This window comes from Silene latifolia, chromosome 1 (assembly GCF_048544455.1).
Source record: "Silene latifolia isolate original U9 population chromosome 1, ASM4854445v1, whole genome shotgun sequence".
Taxonomy (NCBI): Eukaryota; Viridiplantae; Streptophyta; class Magnoliopsida; order Caryophyllales; family Caryophyllaceae; genus Silene; species Silene latifolia.
The window spans coordinates 7,486,081-7,499,013 of NC_133526.1; the positions used below are offsets into that span (position 1 = coordinate 7,486,081).

Genomic DNA, 12,933 nt, shown 5'->3' on the forward strand with positions numbered 1-12,933 from the left:
TCTGGGTCGAGGGGCAGGTCAAGGGCAGGCCGAGTCACCAGTTGAACATTATTTTCAAATAATATCAAATCAGGGGCGTGTTGAGAGCGAGCCAGGTTGAAATTGCTCGACTCAAGCCCGACCCTAGTTTTTGAAAGGTCTTGCCTGGCCACTAACGGATCAAGCGGGCGAGTACGGGTCCAAGTTCGGGTTGGTCCTAATGTTTGACCACCCCTAGAAGGGAGTAGGAAGTAGGGGGCAAAAAGGTAGTTGTAGAATGGGACTTATAATAAGAAGACCCATTAAATAGTTGGGTCATCTTCCACACAAACCAAAACCAAAACCCCACCCAATCTGTCTGAATTTTGCAAGTTTAAACAGTAATAAACACACTCCCGCTCTCCCTCTCTCCTTCCCTTCCTCACATTTTCACCCTTTTCCCTTTCTTTATTATCATAATTCATATCATCTCTCTCTTTTCTTTTTTTTTTTGTTTTTTTTTTTTTGAATTTTATCTCAAATCATTTTGAACCCTAATTCAAAATCTCCAGATACCACCACCACCATCTCTGATTATTCTCAATTAGAGTTGCTGTGTGTGTGTGTGTGTGTGTGTGTTTTCTAGCTTCTCTTTCTTTTATTAATGTATGTAAGCTCAATTTCTTTTATATTTTCGTCTTTTCGCTTTTCGATTTCTGCTTCTATATTACCCACATTGTTTTTTTTATTGCTGCAAATTGGGATAGATCTATATCCTTTTTCAATTTTGTTGCCCATGTGATTTTGGTTAGTATTTGATTGAATAAGCTGAAATTATTATTTAAAATTCGGGTTTTGTTCGAATTTGAATTTTGAATTTGAACTTTTTTTTTAATAAGAGTAGGGTTTATGGGTTTAAACTTAAGATCATCTAGGTTCAAATATTATGTTACTCTCTTTGTGTAAATCATTTGTTTGCGTGTTTTATTCTTCGTGAATGGTATTTTAATCAAAGGCAAATAAATGATTAAGACGGAGGGAGTATTTTGCCTACTACCTATTTTAAAATGAAATCATTAGATCTGCTTAATGTTGGTGAATGTCATTTTAATCATTGCCTGCTTGTTTGGTTATGAATTCCAGTCTAAGTAGCATATGTTTTGGTGTAAAGGGAGCCAAAATGGCAAATTTGATGCTGACGGAATTTGAACTGAGGTTAGGAGTACCACCTCTCATGACTTTACCAACTAAGCTAATTCACATTTGCCTAAATGGCGTACCATAGTTAGTTTATGCCTTAGGGATGCGATATTTGTCAGAAGCGCAGCCTACCGCTGTCCCATTTTCCTTGGAGGTCGCCACAAATTAAGCTTAGAACTGTTATTGAAGCACCTATACCTCACGAATCACGGAAATTAATCTTTTGGCTATCTAGCAAGGTTTCTTCTTGCATGAGGAACCACAATAACACTTTTTGAACATGCTTATGTATGTTAGCATCGTAGGGTGCCTTGTATGACATGGGATGGTCTTGCATTTGAGACTACCTAAATCCTTGTGTATTCCTTCATTTGATTACAAAGTACTGAGCTGTGTTTCTAGCTTTGTTTCGCACCATTTAATTGACTGCGCATGAAATTGCAGAAGTTGAGGGTAAAGCTAAGAGCTCTTCAACAAAGTAGATATGAACAAGGAAAACATAGCTGACATCAAAGTAGGCGCCCCTCCTCTTCGGATTACTAGAGCAAGGGCTAAAGCTCTTGGTACATTGAGAGGGCAAGTCCAGAAACCTCCTAGGCCAGAACCAAGCAGATTCCTTAGAGCAAATTCAAAGAGAGTAGCATCAGATGATAACAAAATCGCAGCTCCGACTGGTAGTCTTTGGAAGAAAAGTAAAGCTACCCTTGCTGATGTTACCAATGTGTTGTGTGAGCAGTCACATGTGGCCTGTTTTAATGTTGGGAGATTTCAGGCAAGTGTATAAATCACTCTCTTATCCCAAATCATTTTGGGATTAAGGCTCTGATGTTGTTGTTGTTGTTGTATAAATCACTCTTTTAACACCTTGCTGCCGTGACATGTTTGTGAATCCTGAACTTGTTTCACAATTTGCTTCCTAGTTAATTTAAGCTACTCCCACCACACACTTATGCTCGCCCCATTTCAATAAAATACTCCTCACATATATTAGAGAAATGGGGCGAACATTTATGTGCGGAGGGAGTATTATTTTTTTGCTTCGTCAAGATTACAGTGTTTTTCCAATTGACATGAGCTTTTTCTTTAGCTATTAACAACATTACCGGGGCTAGAGCAAAGGGTAGGATAGTAGGGTACGGGGATTGGATGTATGCAGCCTTGCCCTTATCCGTGTGTTAACGCAGAGAGGCTGTTTGCTTAAGACCTACAATGAAAGTTGCATCTGAAATTACATAGAATGACTGCTACTTTATGATTAAAAAAAAAGTACAGTAGCTTACTGAGCCATTTTGCCTTATTTAATCGTGATCGAGAATTGGTCATTGGAGATGGGAACAATGTTTTTCTCATAGGAAACAAATTTATATTTCGAATAAGAGTGGAGATATTTCTTTTTATTTATGTTGATTTTAGACTTGGGAGCTTCTCCTTTGTCTCAGAAGTTGCAGGAGATGTTTTCTGCTAGCTATTGTTAATCACAAATTCTCATTTGTGACGGCCGATATCCGTCACAAGCCTATGACGGGTAAAATAAAACCCATATGGGAGGATAAAGACAAATCATTTGAGATTCCCATGCATTCTATTTTTTGTCTTATCTACCCATGTGGGTGATACTTGACCCGTCACAAGTGAGACCTATTGATTGTTAATATTTTCCTCGTTCTTGGTGCCAGAATAGCAAGCAGCTGAAGAAAGGTCCCACGAAAAAGAATGTAAAGGTGACCCCTACTGTCCCAAAAGGAATGCTGAATCACCAAGATGATGTAAAAGAAAGAATAGCTGAAGACGTCTCGAAGTTGACAGTTAAACCTCAACATGTTAACTCTAGTTATATTGCAATAATACCCGGTGAGAATCACGGTGAACATAAGTTTCAAGAGAATGTACAACTTCAGCCTATTTCTGAATGTACTAGAGAACAGCAAGTAGTTCCAGGGCCTCTTCAAAAAGGTATTAAGATGGAACCCTCTGTTGATTGCCTTATTTTTAGGGTTGGTCTCTCGACCCAAACAGCAACATAATTGTTTGGTTTCAGTTTGTCCATTATATGACCTTCACTTGTGTTGCCTCTCTTCTTGAATGTTCTTAATCACTTAATGGCTCATGCTGTTCTGCGCACAAGTACATTTAAATTCCCTAACAGTTGAACCCCAAATATTTAGGTTATACTCATGACTCATTAGATAGTTTACGTCCTCCATTTTGGTGCATGTTGTCCATCAGTTTACGTTCATCCTTTGCGCGGTGGAAAGTGGATGTTGGATCCCCTACCCACAAGCATGTAATCACATTAGCATCTAGTCCATAAGCGAATGAAAACTATGTGGAGGGAGTAAAATATTCTGATAGCTAAAGTATACCACATTACCGCTGTTAGTACAGAATAGCTCGTTTATATTAGGTCTTAACACAAATGTTAATTTCAAGTTGCGTGTTTATGTATTGGATACAGGAGAGAAAAATGAGAATGCTAGAGATTCCAATAATCTGAGTATAATAGATATTGATTTCAACCAGAAGGATCCACTAATGTGTGGTCTCTACGCTTCAGATATATATGAACACAAGCGTGTTACGGAGGTATGATTACGTATGCTATGCCTATGGTTAGTTTATCGATCAGTAAATTGGCAAAATGTACCAATAAGATGCCGAATCAGTACTGATTCTACTAATTTATCTGGAATGAAAAGATTAGCTTAATTTGCCTAGCGATTTCACGTGTATATAGACATAGTTATGTAAGGCGGTTTTAAATTAAGGTGTTTAGAATGGGCGTCTTTTTAAGACCATTAAAACCACAAAAGAATCCCTTTTGCCTTCTAATCAGCTAGATTTTGCTCAATTGTCAAGAAGTTGTGTATTCTTGCTAATGGGATGCATAAATTCATTGAATGTTGGCTGCGTGCAGCTCAATCAGAGGCCCTCTTATGGCTATATGGAGAATATGCAGCGTGATGTCACTCCAAGCATGAGGGGAATTCTTGTTGACTGGCTTATAGAGGTTTGTATAACCGCTTACAACTTGAAAAATCCATTTGTAGCAAGGTTGTTATATACACTGCACCTATTAACCATGATATATTTTAAGGGTCCATGAATGGTATTATAAATGACGACTATGATTCCCTTTCTTTCATTGAATAGTAAAGAAATTCAGCACGCACTTGCATCCTTTTTTAGAGATTGATTGTTAACAGTGATGGTTCTTTGCTTGCATGTTCGTTGACATACTGCACAACTTGCATATAGGTAATATAGACAACGTTACCCTACTTACTCATGGACTTCTGTGAAAAGCGGGTTATGTTGGGGTTGAATGTGTCCAGTCTTGCCCCTATGTTAGAAAACAGAAAGGGACCATCACCAGTTGATTTATTAGGACAATTGTGTCGAAAGTTACACTATTGGACAATAGCTCTCCAGTACAAAAAAGTGCAATCAGTTTAGTGTTTTCTGTTTTACTTTATTCCATAATGTTGCAGAGCCAAATAATAGTGGTTAGTCTTTGGCTCCAAAACATTTCAATCAGAACTACTTTTTAAACTACAAGTGTGAGCTCAGAATTGATTTTTTTTTTCATCTTCCATTGTCGGTCTGTTTTCTTTCTTTTGGGCTGTGGGTGTGGGTGAGTTCGCTTCTTCAGCAGCCATATGCACATTTTAACTCCATTTTTCTCCATTACCTAGCTCTCTTGCGTCCCTGAACTTCCAAGGATAAATTGTCCGTGTTGATCGTTGTGCATTATGGAACCATGATTAATCAAGTTGTACATTTCAGGTTTCTGAAGAGTACAAGTTGGTACCTGACACACTTTACCTTACTGTTAATCTAATTGATCGTTACCTTTCTCGAAATTACATGGAAAAACAAAAACTACAGCTGCTAGGTGTAACTTGCATGCTGATTGCCTCGTAAGTTGTTTATTTGCCATTTAGTTGAAGTTTGATTGGATCTTTGATTCGTTTGTACATTACTACATGCACCAATATGATTAGAGTAGGTAACTAATTGTGCCCTGGGTTCTTTTCTTTGTGAATTGGTAGAAAATACGAAGAAATGTGTGCTCCACAAGTAGAGGACTTCTGCTACATCACAGCCAATACTTACTCAAAAGAAGAGGTCTGTCTTACACCTACTTGCATTATTTCTATTGTTCTTCTGAATGGTTTTGCGTTGGAAATCCAGCACCGTATATTGACCTTATATTCTTTTCTGAGTCTAAAATATGCCACAAGTACGGTTTTCATCGATGATTCTAAACCCCAGGCCATGATTATCACCCATTACTATTTTGCAATTGATCGTAATTGTTCCTATGAAAGGCGGTCATGATTAGTTTTCACTGGCAGACAAAATCGATTCTCAAAGCGCTTTCTTACACTCTTAATTCTGTAAATATTAATGTCCATGACTGAATTGCTATGGCCAGGTATTGCTGATGGAAAGGAAAGTTCTGAACTTCCTGTGCTTTCAACTATCAGTTCCTACCATAAAAACATTTCTTAGGAGATATATTTATGCAGCACAAGCTACATACAAGGTATGATAAGTGAGACACTAGACGACTCGACCTCTCAAAAAGTTGACATAACCCGCAAATCTAACCAGACCCACTTTCTGAGCTGTAAATTCATAACCAGAAACAACTATTTCCCAAACAAGCTGAAAATTTGTGATTAGGGTTAGGGTTGATTTTTGAAGCTTTCAGCATTAAGCACGTCAAGATCACATGTCTAAATGACCCAACCTATTCCCAACCCGAATGAACTGTTGTCCAGTTTAGTATGTCCTTCCCAAATCAAATTGACCCAACCTGTTCTCGTTCACAATGCTCCGTTTGCGCTGTTTAGCCAAAATCTAATGTCCTTTTCCTAATTTGCAGGCGCCTTCAGTTGAGCTTGAGTTTTTGGCAAATTACCTTGCAGAATTGACACTTGTTGAGTACAGCTTCCTCAAATTCCTCCCTTCACTAATCTCTGCATCTGCAGTCTTCCTTGCCAGATGGACCCTTGATCAATCTGCTCATCCTTGGGTCAGTTCACTAATAATTTTTTCATGATGATTCCTATTACCCCCGCTCCTCTTCTTTTCTTCTTCTCTTTGTGCATCTAGCAAAAGGGTTAACGCCTCATGAACTCATTGGTTGTGGAATCTGTGGCAGAATCCAACTTTGGAGCACTATACCGGTTACAAGACCAATGAACTCAAAGTTACTGTCACTGCTATGCAAGATTTGCAATTAAACGTCAGTAAATCGACACTGAATGCAATTCGTGAGAAGTACAGGAATGAAAAGGTAATCCATTTATCGAAATTATGACAAGTTTAATTGGGTTTTGCTTGGAAAGTGTCATCAGGAATCTAATTTCTCTATGGATCTATTATAGGATCACAGTACTTCAAATTAGAACGACAAAATGACCGCAGGAGAATAACTTCACTCAACACTTAAATCAGATCCAAACACTATAACTGGAAAACCACCTGAAACCCGAATTAGCCTATAGCTGGCCCGGACTTTGCTAAAGTTTATGTCTATGTTACTCCGACACTTCACTTAGCTGACACTTCACTTAGCTGCGGTGTCGCGTATCCGATACCTACTTGTCCGATACCAACACGACACTTCGACACTTTATTTTAGACCAAAAAATTGAAAAATTCGCACAAAATAGCCGTATCTGACACTCAACACGTGTCAGAGAGTAAGGGTAACACAGGTTTATGTTGTTCTATTCCGATTTGATCCAACCCAAAATTACCTGAATTTAACCCTGCTTAGATCTGAAAGACCTGACTCAAAATGACCCAGACCCACCGAAACTGACTGCACCTAAAGCAGACCTCGAATATCCTGTTTGCAATATCTACTTCTAAGTTCTAACTGATAATTGTTGATGTTTGCAGTTCAATGGCGTGGCAAATATGTCAACTCCTGAATCAGTTCAGTGTCTTTTCTGAAGTTTTGCAGTTTTAGCAGATTCGGCCTAGGATTAGCTGAGTTAAGATATATTATTCGTTGACGTATCAAGAAAGGCTGATCACTCGAACAGCGGCTATCTCCGCAGTGACATCCTGATCCAGCAGCCTTCTACTTAAAATTCGTTTAGTTTTCTATCTATTTAACGTCCATTGATGGAGTTCTGGCTCTCTCAGAACTGTCTTTCAGTAGTAGCAGCACCTGTCGCATTAACTTTGCTATAATGCATAACCTTCTAGAGTTGTAGGTTTCAGGAGGATTTAGAGAGTAATTCAGGGTTAAGAGATTCGAGCATTTGTATCTAAACCTGCCGTTAGTAAATTCGGAATAAAACACCCATTGCTTCGTGCCGTGTGAATTTTCCGTAAAATAAAATTAGTTTGACGGACATTCTTGCAGTTATCTTTGTGTTTTCTTGTACAATCCAGTTGGTACAAATTTACGATTGATATTCTAAATCCGAAAAGCTTTACACTTACTTAGACTTAGTGGATGAGAATTTCATACACCACTAATTATAACTTGACATGTTGCATTATTAATTTACTATAAATAAGGTAGAAAAATATGAGAGGAAGTAGAGACTACAAAAGTGTATAGTCAATCTTCCCAAAATAATCGTAAATAAATCATAACCTTTATTCCGTAGTCATGGCTTATGATTTTATTGCGAAAACGGTATTTCTGCCTTTTTATCCTAATTGAAGATTAAAACAATGTACTCCTTTTTACTCATTTTACCTCAATTATCGGAGGTGGTCATTTTTCCTTATATTCTAAAGATGGAGTAATTCTAAAGAAAAAAGGTCTTTTCATTACCTCAAAAATAATGAATGGTCTATTACCTCCAATAAATTCATTTTTATACTTTATTTCTCCTACACATCATCCTTTACTTAAAGCTAGAACCGTTAGATCGTTTCAGGATAATATCTAAACCATTGAGAGAGTCCGAATTTCCCGTCCTATTTTCATGTCTCAATCTTGTGTCCCAGTATCTCTGTTTGACACATAAGCATTAAACAACAAAAATAAAGTATTTAGATATCACAAGACGATTAAGTGTTAGTTAGAAGATCAAGGTTGTAGGACACAAGATGAAATACGAAAGTAAAACAGAAGATCCGAACTCCCTATTTGACAGGTGAAAACTCACTACTCCATAAGACATTCAAATTAACTGTAAATCTACCAATTTCAAATCAACATCCAACTATACACAACAATGCTAGATAAAGTAGCAAACCAATAAGATACATAACTTACAGAAAATGTTGTCCAAGAGATAACCAAAAAAAAAAAACACAAAGTTACAACAACTGCCCATCTCTAGGGCAATCCATTAAAACAGTGGGCTTTTACATCTCATACACTTAATTTCCTCCCACTAGAATCTCGACGGCTCCCTCGGTGCAAAAAAAAGGTTGCGAGGTAACGATTGCTGAATTTTGGTACTAACGGGAGGGGACACCGGCAACAGCTGCCTTTTTTAGTTCATATACAGTTCCAACATATATAAACTAATTATCCGTCGTCCCCTTGTCAAAATGGTTGATTGGTGAATATTTGAAATAGATTTATCACATTTGACATGCGATTGAAGTTGACGATTGTGTTACCAAAATCGCAATGTTGCCTGTGACGGGTTGGAGACGAGCTGCATTCTCGAGGCGGTCCCATGTCAATTTTCGTTGTTCTGCCATTGAAGGTTGCTTTGCTTCATCTTCCATGAACTGATTTTGGCACTCTAGAAAGAGTGGTTCATCCATCTCTTGAAAAATCTTCCGAACATTGAAGGTAAGGTTGAGGACTGCTTGGTTCCAGTGGTCTTGAGCATTCCTCTCCAATGCCGGGAAAATTATAGGAAGGATTAGCTGACGATTGTGTCCAATCAGGTTGAGTATTTGATCATTGTTCCATAAGAAAAGTGCCCTTTCAGCCACCTAAACCAAATCAAGGTCAAATATTATGTTAAAAGCCGAAAGTTGATGGTGCTACTCCGCAAGGACCACTTAAGCCTCGTTAAAGTAAAACACCGTCATTAGTAGTCTAGTGAACATACTGAATCACATAAATCGAGTTAATGGAAACTAAGTTCATATAACGTCTAGTAAATTACGCTATGATTCTAATAACCACACCAACACATTTGAATGTTTAGTTGGACTAGAGGTAATTGTTACTCCGTACAATGGTTCTGGAAGAAAAAACAAAGGAAAATAAGAGGTAGCGGCAGTGGTGGATAATGGAAGGAGATGAAGAGAGGGTAGCAGTTATCACAGAAGGGAATAAGATAACCATTTTTCCACTAGGGTAATGCATTACATCACGTACGCATTGCGGTAATGCCCTACCCTCATATGAGAGTAATGGTTCTCAACCACAGCCTTATACTCCGTTCACAACCCTGTCATATATTCATATGACCTTCACCAGTCACCACCATCATTTCCCTTATGTTTGACCAATTACCCTGGAATAACTATCTCCATTCTAAGTAAACCCACTAATGTCGCAATACAGAAGTTCTTGTGAACTCACTAATGAAGAGTTGGAAAAAAATGACACTTGCGTACGACTACTATAGAACATGTCTGTTAAGCATAGGAATTGTAGAACAAAGTCCATCAGCTGATAATTATACTGACAACATAAAATTAGAACTGAACAAACAGCAATAATAGTCTCATTGCTTCAAAGACGATGGCCAAATACGCAATCTTACTCTCTGTTAAAATACCGAGCGACTGCTTTACAAAAACTCGCATAGAAAACTGCTTCAGAAATCGCATCAGGCAACTTGGTTCACTATATATTAAAAGGACAGTCAGTCTAGATAGCCGCTTTGTGCTTTCTGTCACTATAATAATTAAATAAAGAAGGGTAAACATTGTCTGGTTTGCCTGGTGCCCTGGTTCAGAAAGTCTTTAATACACAGAAAATCGGTTCTGCGTCGTTTAGCTTAACAGACATGGTCTCTACATTATATGGATTAGCTAACAGGAACAGAAATGACAGGTAACAGATGATTTTATCAATGTCAGAAAAAAGTTTGATTTAGCTTAAGAGTATGAGGGATCTCGAAATACGAACCAAACAATAGACTAAAAATTTAAAATTCAACTCACAGGTATGCAAAGACAGAAAAAGAATGCATGCACAAAGGAAAGAAATCTGGAGTCGAAGAAAACAAATGCACTACCTGAAAGTGAAAGCTGTTGATGCAACAAGCAATCCGAGAAAATAATGGAATCATGACTTTTTGGAACTCAAACATGTTGGTTGCCTCCAATATCTCTTCTATTTCACCCAAAAACATCACCTCCTTTTGACTGTTCGTAATCGGCCAGTATTTCAACAAACCCTTTACCACCATGCTTGCAAGCTTTGGTTCTTTATCTATGAACTGCGTAATACAGTACGACAGTTGCTGGAAGTAGACACCTAAAGATTTTGACTTATGCAAAGGAATCAAAGCTCTACACAAGAAAATCTTGTGCTCTTCTTTCAAAGGTAAAGCAAACCCACTTATCACACTTCCAAATATTTCCAACAATTCCGCAATACCATTATGTTTCTCAGTCTCAAACACAAACTGATGAAATATATTGCTCATAGCTTTCCGAATAAATGGTCTATGCACCATAAATTTACCATACACCCTATGGAGGATTGTTTTAAGACATTCTCTTTCCCTAGGATCATCAGAATCGAAAAGATCAAGCAACCTCAAAATAAACGAGTGATCTATGTATTTCTTCGCTATCTTTGCATCAAGTAATGACGAAGTAATAAACTTAAGCAACAGATCATAGATAATTTGTAAATGCGACCACGCAGGATCAAACATAGGTTCGTCATCATCATGATCAGGACCGCCACCACCACTACCACCACCACCGCCACCAGACCTATAATTCGGGGGAAATGCCCGAAATAGATTAACAGCACACATTCTAACCATGGCAAATATAGAAGGTTCAGGGAACTTGCAGGGAGGTCCAGAAGCAACAAAATCGACTAATTCTATCAGGGTTTGTCGTTTGATGTCCTTCTCTGAAGTATTCTTACTCGGGTCATAGAAATCAAAAGTAACACAACAAAGATTCAATTTACTAAGAAACAAATTCATTTTTTCAGTATTTGGGACATCCTTAAACGACACAAGAGGTTCGATTCCGGCCACCACACTGGTGGGGAACACGGCGGAGGATGTCCGCTTTGGGGCATTAACTTTGACAGAATTAGGGTTTCCTCCCTGTGACCTTGGGGTGCCATTTCCACAATTATTCGAGTTATTACTCGAAATAAAATCACCATTATCAGATCTAAAGGACTTTTTGGGGAGCTTACTAAGAATTTGCTTCAACATGATGAAATATTAACCCTAACCTTAATCCAATCAAAATCAGCATTTCATAAGAGAGACAATGCCCAAATCACAAATCTCCATTTCAAACCAAGAGATCGAAATTAAATGCATAAAACAACAAATTAATTGCATGTAATTACCAACCTAAACCATATGCAAGAATAATCCTAATAAAGTCAGATCTGCATTCAAGGAATTTGAATTTGAATTTGAATTTAAAGTTTCCACCTTTATGACTTTAATTATACAAGAATAGTTTACAGAATTTCTGCTAAAATTTGAGATGGAGGAAGAAAACCCAGAAAAAAAAATATGAAATTGATGTTACCCAGATCCCAGAAATGCTTAAAAAGATAACAATTTGAGGTGTTAGAAAAGATCAATAACTGGTTCTGAATAAAATTTATTTAAACAAAATTAAAAATTAGAATAAAAATGAGAAATAATGTTTATGATGGAGAAGTTGGGTTTGTTGAAGAGTAAATTAAAAAAAAAATTACGTCATTGATTTGAAAAGAAGAAATTTTAAAAGGGAATGGTGTAGAAGATGGTGTATTTTTTTTTCATTTTTCTTGGTTTTTTTTGGATTCGTTTGAGCTTTTTTCCTAATTCATCGAAACATAGAATAATGAATTTTGAGGATTAAATTATTTTTGGATTGATTTGGGGAAGGCCGGTGGAAATGAGATGAGAGTTGCACTCAGTTGCCCCTCTTTCTATCTCGTCGTCGTTTATTTAAGTCCAAACTCACGGGACATTTTGATGGATCCGTGTCGTGTCGTGTCGAGTTATTTTTTTTTTTTTTTTTTTTTTTTTTTTTTTTTTTGGTCTAAACCATCCGGTAATCCAAACCACATTGGGCCGACTAATCCGGATTTCGGGGCGTGTCCATCGTGTCGAGTTAATCAATTAAGCACATTTATAATTTCTCTACAAACTAGTATGGTACTTCCTCCATTATTTTATATATGACGTTTTTGTTTGACGAGATAAGTCTTTAACTTTCAATTATATAAAAATATACTCTAGAAAAAATTATGAAAATTATATTGATGGGGCATATTCTGCACCCCCTCGGTCGGCCTGCCATGAGTCAAGGTCAAATATATCCACAGCAAGTCAACACACTTGGGGACTGGCCGTCGCACCCCATCGGCATCACTGGGTCTCGGCCAGCAACTAGCACCGGGCACATATCCGCGTCCTCATATCCAAGACCCTCGGCCGGCCTGCCATGGGTCCATCGGCCGAGGGTAGAACGGTCTTTCCACCTGCTAGCCACTTGGCCACTTGGCCACTACGTGACAAAAGGTGAAAGTTTATAAATACTCCTCAACCCTCATTGAGGAAAGGATCCACAATATAACCTAATAATCACTATTTATTGGTAATATCTTCCTTATCTCTCTACAACACA

General features: G+C 37.8%; 2 protein-coding genes across 5 annotated transcripts; one reads left to right on the forward strand and one right to left on the reverse strand.

The window, feature by feature from the left end:
• Positions 1-307: 307 nt before the first annotated feature.
• On the forward strand, positions 308-7,541 carry LOC141595789 (cyclin-A2-1-like). Of its 4 annotated transcripts, none has more exons than XM_074415761.1 (12): positions 553-624; positions 1,102-1,173; positions 1,603-1,936; positions 2,835-3,111; positions 3,614-3,741; positions 4,073-4,165; positions 4,942-5,075; positions 5,208-5,283; positions 5,594-5,704; positions 6,047-6,196; positions 6,326-6,460; positions 7,072-7,541. In XM_074415761.1, the coding sequence occupies exons 3-12, from the start codon at positions 1,643-1,645 to the stop codon at positions 7,123-7,125; spliced, it is 1,452 nt and encodes a 483-aa protein (XP_074271862.1). In that variant the 5' UTR covers positions 553-624; positions 1,102-1,173; positions 1,603-1,642; the 3' UTR covers positions 7,126-7,541. The 4 variants fall into 4 exon arrangements, with proteins under 4 accessions (XP_074271869.1, XP_074271858.1, XP_074271862.1 ...); XM_074415775.1 differs by having other exon boundaries at positions 554-624; positions 1,603-1,930; XM_074415768.1 differs by lacking the exon at positions 1,102-1,173 and having other exon boundaries at positions 308-624; positions 1,603-1,930.
• A 773-nt stretch (positions 7,542-8,314) lies between these two features.
• LOC141595816 (serine/threonine protein phosphatase 2A 57 kDa regulatory subunit B' kappa isoform) lies at positions 8,315-12,249 on the reverse strand. The gene is made up of 2 exons (XM_074415782.1): positions 10,347-12,249; positions 8,315-9,087 (listed from the first exon to the last, which is right to left on the reverse strand). Exons 1-2 carry the CDS (start codon positions 11,514-11,516, stop codon positions 8,725-8,727), a joined length of 1,533 nt encoding a protein of 510 aa, XP_074271883.1. The 5' UTR covers positions 11,517-12,249; the 3' UTR covers positions 8,315-8,724.
• Positions 12,250-12,933: the final 684 nt, after the last annotated feature.

Excerpts from the sequence above, each read along its gene's own strand:
- LOC141595789 (XM_074415757.1), top strand. The coding sequence starts at position 1,643 with ATGAACAAGGAAAACATAGCTGACATCAAAGTAGGCGCCCCTCCTCTT. Across the intron at positions 3,742-4,072 it reads AACACAAGCGTGTTACGGAG|CTCAATCAGAGGCCCTCTTA; the intron begins GTATGATTACGT and ends GGCTGCGTGCAG. Across the intron at positions 5,705-6,046 it reads CAGCACAAGCTACATACAAG|GCGCCTTCAGTTGAGCTTGA; the intron begins GTATGATAAGTG and ends CCTAATTTGCAG.
- LOC141595816 (XM_074415782.1), bottom strand. The coding sequence starts at position 11,516 with ATGTTGAAGCAAATTCTTAGTAAGCTCCCCAAAAAGTCCTTTAGATCT. Across the intron at positions 9,088-10,346 it reads TCAACAGCTTTCACTTTCAG|GTGGCTGAAAGGGCACTTTT; the intron begins GTAGTGCATTTG and ends GATTTGGTTTAG.